General features: G+C 32.1%; 1 protein-coding gene across 1 annotated transcript; it reads left to right on the top strand.

The window, feature by feature from the left end:
- The first annotated feature begins 2435 nt into the window (after window positions 1-2435).
- On the top strand, window positions 2436-5654 carry LOC108330225 (spermidine synthase 2). The gene is made up of 9 exons (XM_017564724.2): window positions 2436-2718; window positions 3501-3577; window positions 3678-3800; window positions 3915-4019; window positions 4545-4617; window positions 4692-4763; window positions 4846-5041; window positions 5232-5358; window positions 5447-5654. Exons 1-9 carry the CDS (start codon window positions 2568-2570, stop codon window positions 5519-5521), a joined length of 999 nt encoding a protein of 332 aa, XP_017420213.1. The 5' UTR covers window positions 2436-2567; the 3' UTR covers window positions 5522-5654.
- Window positions 5655-5948: the final 294 nt, after the last annotated feature.

Below are 5948 nucleotides of genomic sequence, written 5' to 3'. Positions count from 1 at the left end.
ATGTACCATTTCTCTCTTTCAAATTTTACCTTCCCCACCTGGCACCAATCTTCTCTTGCATTACACTTTCCGTCACTTCTTAATTTATTTTGTTTCCTCCAACCCAACTCTCATTTCCACTCACTGAACCTTCTCTTCCACTATCAAGAAGAGAAATCCATAACCATCACACTCTTTTTAAGGAGTGTAGGAAAGTGTCCCACATTTAATTACCATAAAAAAAATGGAAACATTCAATAGCAGTGTAATTCACGGTTTCTACTTATCCATGACATATATATATACATTTTCAACATCAAAAGGACTAACACGCATACCTTCCCATCAACCATAATATTTTTTTCTTTTGAAAGAAAAACGGTTAGTTTCTTTGCATATAACCACAACATACACGTCCATGCAAGCATCACCAACCATCTCCACATCATCTAGTTTTGAAACAACCCCTCTTACAAAACATAGTACCAATATACACACTCTTACAATATCATTATAACAAGATCACCTACCCATCATATACTATTTTATATTCCAAAAATTACACCCCTTACCTCTAGTTTTGAAAGAGTATCCAAGACTCTAAAGCTCCCAAGCAAGGCCCAAAAAGACTTCCTTCCCTTGCGTAGCAGCGGCGTCTTCCCACTCTTCTAAGTTTCTCCCGACTCACATCCAGAGTAGGGTAAAGTGGCTCTGTCACTCTCTCACAAAACTTTTGGTTGGTGTAACAAGATAGGGTCTTCTTCTAACACTTATAGTTTTAGGATATATCTCTTTAGGTTTAACCCTACACCACTTAAATCTCAACTAACCTTCTATCTACCATAGTCTACCTAATCCACTTTAGTTTCCCGAAAATCACATGATAACACTAACCTCAGTTACCCATTTCTTAACTCTACCCATTCTCTTAGAATAACTAGGCTTTAATGTGTGTAATGATGGTTTTAAGTGTAATAATAGGTACCCATAACGTCTCGAAACTTGCAATGAAGGGTTGAAAATAAAACCCTTCTTTGAAATAATCAACTCTTGGCCAAATAATTTAATTTTAATGTTCACACTTACGGTCCAAGCATCCAGTGGAGTCCTCATGCAAAAGCCTTATAACAAAATTTGAAGCAAACTACTCAACTATTTTCTCTCTTCACCTTTGACATTTCAAAGCCTAAATGCTAACTCTCACGCTCTCTCAAAATCATGTAAAGAACCATGCAACATGAACAAAAGTGGACCAGTTTCTCTCTCCCCATTCCTTGCAACGTAAAGATCATTAAGAGAAAGCAAAGGAAAAATAAGCTAGACACTCACCTGCACGTTCCCGGCCACAAAGGAAAAGGAAACAATAAAATAATGCACTATCACACGTTTCTCTTTCTTAAAACCAATTATTGAAAGATTAAATAATAAACAAAACAAGGAAAGAACGACTATTCACTCTCACTATTACAACACTTAAGTGATTTAAATGGCACAAGACTTTCTCTCTCCAGCCATAGAAGACAACCAATAATAATAAAAAAACTAGGAAGGAAACCAAACCGCTCCCTGCATATCTATTTGAATTAAATGGCCACACCAATCACATCTCACTTCAAAACAAACTAAATGGAATTAAACTAACAACAAGCCAAAGGAAAGCTTCACGTGATTTGCGGCAATCTCTCACTCTTACACGGTGGAACCCACTCATCCAAGTTGGAACTTCTTTACCTTGGGAGACAACCAAACACACCCCCTCTCAACCTTACACACTTAACCGTCCATATTAGTATAATTTTCTAATTTTAGGATATTTGAGAAGATTAATTTTTTTTTGTTGTTTATTTGAGTAAATTTATAAGTAAATGAGAGTGAATTGAAAAGTAAATTTTTTTAATTTGTCACGTCAATAAAATTCTATACGAATTCTCATAAACTTTACTTTTAAATCCACTATCATTTATCTTCAAATTCAGTCAAATAAACGATAAAAAAATTTATCTTAAAATCTTCTCAAATTCCCTTTCTTAAATCCACTCAAGAAAATAAGACCTAAATACTTTTTAACATTCGTTCACATCACAATTTATTTTTTTTAATGCCACAAAATAAAATAATTAAGATAAAAAATTATTTTATTTATGCGGTCTTAAAAGTGTCATTTCTGCCAAAAATAACATCTATTATATTCTTCATCGTGCAAGACATGTAGCTATAGCCTATATTATCAAAACTTCTAACAGCCAAGCAGCGCCAAGTGATTTTTATCGACATGTTTAATTTTTTAGTCATTAAAGCTGTTATTCAATCATTAGTTTTCTTCTTCTTTCATACGTTGAATCCTAAATTTCCTTTCAAATCTTTATCCTTGTCTTGCCTTGTTGCATCATTTCAAAAAACTGTATATATGTATATGCAAACATAATCAAAATAATGCTTTAACTTTCAGTACCCATTAGATCTCCGAATATCTTCCCGTTTTTCTAACAGTTTTTCTCACGTTTGGTTTCTCACAGTGATTTAGACTTCAGAATTTGAAAAATATTTTGAAAGCCACAAACAGAGACAAAGTATCAACATTTCACAAGATGGAAAATCGTCCTTTAGCTATGATCAGCAACGGCAAAACTGGTTTCTCAACTCCAACTTCCACACATGAAGGAGACGCTGGAAAACCTGAAATTCGTGTACATCCACAAATTCCAGGATGGTTTTCAGAATATTCTCCACTATGGCCAGGTTGGTTTTGATTATATATATATATATATATATATATATATATATATATATATATATATATATATATATATATATATATATATATATATATATATATATGGTAAGGTTTTAGATTCAAGATGATTTTAATTACTTATGTACGATAGAGTCAAGTTTTATTTGTGTTGTACGTAGGAGAATTATTGGATTATGTTAAATAAATTTTTCCAGCATTTTTTTTAAAACAAATAAAATTGATGCATTTGTTGATGTCCTTCAATTAATTATTTATGTTAGAAACCATCTAGAGGAAATTATAAAAGAAAAAAAATATTTATTCATTAGTCATAAAATGTTTTGCATGCCCAGCCTCCATGATACATTTTCATTGGCTTCTGATCATTCTTCAAGTGCAAGGGTAATAATATTTTTGTCATTATATATGTTGTGTATAATAATGCATATGCATATCAGGTTAATTAATCAACTGTTCATATTTTAATGCCTTGCCTCCCCACACATCTTCCTTAAAGAACAATCTAATTAATACGTTTTCGCATGGAATAAGAAACGTTATAAGTATAGATTACTGCCGAGGTAATCCACCTCACTTACTTGATTTTCATGAAACTAATAACCAAAAGGATCAAATGTGTCACGCTTCCGGCTGCGACACTTTCTAACAACCTTATTTAATAATCGATGTTTTTTGTTTTTGTTGATGATGATGTTTCTACAGATATAATATCTATAAATGTTTATATAAAGCTAACGAAATTGATTGACGTGTACATGTATTGTAGGACAAGCTCACTTCTTCAAGGTAGAAAAGATTTATTTCCAAGGGAAATCTAAATACCAGGATATGCTAGTTTTTCAGGTGATGATAATTAAAAAAAAAAAATACACAATATATCTCTTGTTCTTGATCTTATAATACTGTAGTTGATGTGACTTGTTGAATGTTAATTCCATTACAGTCATCAACTTATGGTAAGGTTTTCGTTCTTGATGGAGCACTCCAACTGACAGAGAAGGACGAATGTGCTTACCAAGAAATGATGACTCACCTTCCTCTTTGCTCTATCCCTAACCCAAAAAAGGTTTCGATAGACAATTAGTCGTACGGTTATTATAGCACTTATGAGCATTTAAATATCAAGCTATTTTTGTGTCAAATTCTTTTAACATATTTTCGCCTCTGGTCTGAATTTTAGGTGTTGCTTATAGGTGGTGGAGATGGTGGCATCCTAAGGGAAATTTCCCGTCACTCGTCTGTTGAACAAATCGACATATGTGAAATTGACACAATGCTCATTGATGTAAGCATAAGCTTTACCTCCTTCCGTTACCCATAGAAATAAACTTTTATTTTATGTACAAGTGATTTTGTATAGTTATATTTATATCGGAAATTGTGTATAGATAAAATCGCTTTAAAATATACTAAAAATCTTTAATTAGGTTTTGTGAAAATGAATTAAAATTATGTTCATTTCCTAATTTAGTCTATCTTATTATCAGACTATTATAGAATCATTTAAACATATTACAAAATATATAGTCTTTTACATAATATATTTATATCTCAACAAAAGAAAAATAAAATATCTCATAATAAAGATAAAGTTAACGTAGAATATATAATTAGAAGCAACCATCGCCCTATAATTAAATTATAATTTTCAAACACATCATAAACTATTCTCAGTTTTTCTTATATTATTATTATTAAATTTATTATAAGATAAAACTATGTAAAGCTTTTAATTAAATTAGGAAATGGAAGAAAAGAAGGTGAAGTGGAGAAGTTTAAGTAAACTAAAGGGGTTAAATAATGAATTCAGGTGTATAAAGAATATTTCCCAGACGTGGCTGTTGGGTACAAAGACCCTCGAGTGAAGCCTCACATCATAGATGGTACATACAATCAAACTAAATAGCTTAGTATTATCTTAAAGTTGTGTGATGTGTTCTTCTATTGAAACTAGCAGGAACTCTCTTTTTGAATTCTGTGCCAAGAGGAACCTATGATGCCATAATAGTGGATGCCTTCGACCCAATAAGTGTGTCTCATATATCTTCTATGTTTTGCTTTATGAATCTCAACAATACCTAATACTAATTGATGTGATATATATATACCAGGGCCTGATCATGAGCTTTTTGAGTCTGAATTCTTTGAACTGGTTTCCATGGCTCTTCGACCTGGAGGAGTTCTGTGCATCCAAGCAGAGAGTATTTGGTTTCAATCATTGGATATTGAAGAACTCTTCACCAAATGTCACCAAACTTTTAAAGGTTCCTCTGATTATGCTTGGACAACTGTTCCTGCATATCCAAGGCAAGCATCACTAATTATCATATCTTATTCTCTTGTATTTCAAAAAAAAAATTCTTAAAAAAGGAACTAATTATAAGTAAGCATGGCTCTGAATTAACAAAATGACAATAGTTAACGTAAGAAACTCTAAGAAAGCTTCTTGTGTTAGTGCGTCCACCAAATGTTGAATCTTTGGTTTCTTTTCTTTCAGTGGGGTCATTGGTTTCTTGCTGTGCTCCACCGAAGGTCCTTATGTCGACTTCCGAAATCCAATCAACCCCGTCGATCCTGAAAATTATGGCATATCAAACAAACCCTTGAAGTTTTACAACTCAGAAGTAAGCATATATATAACAATCTAAAATTGACAGTTTTTTTTTGTGTTTTTTTGTTTAAATTTTCGACATTGTTGTGTATCCGTTTCAGGTTCATTCAGCTGCATTTTGCTTACCATCTTTTGCCAAAAGATTCTCGAATGCGAAAGCTACTAAAAGGCCGTAGTATGAACAAGACAGAGACATGTTCACGTAGTTGCAAGCATGTGTACTAATACCGACAACACTGCATGCCTCATTCATACCCTTTCCGACAACATTTGAAAATTCGTGCCATTATTGTTGGGCCAAGATTTTTTAAAAGAAATCGTACTTTGTTATACTTCAACGTTCAAGTGTGTTATCTTAAGAAAATAACTACTCCATATGCATTGCCATTATTCAGACAGAATCAATATTTCATTAAGCAAAACATTAATAAATTGTTTAAATTACTAGTTCTTAATCTTTTTATGTTTACATTGGTGATACTGGAAATAAACTTTTGAAATAATCAAGAAAATTTAAATTCTATCTTTAACTTTACAACTATAAATCAATTATTTGCATTACAATTGGTTTAATCTTGTGTTTACTATATGAACGAATCTATA

The sequence above is a fragment of the Vigna angularis genome, chromosome 4 (assembly GCF_016808095.1).
Source record: "Vigna angularis cultivar LongXiaoDou No.4 chromosome 4, ASM1680809v1, whole genome shotgun sequence".
NCBI classification, from domain to species: domain Eukaryota; kingdom Viridiplantae; phylum Streptophyta; class Magnoliopsida; order Fabales; family Fabaceae; genus Vigna; species Vigna angularis.
This window is presented reverse-complemented; position numbering and strand designations above follow the sequence as displayed.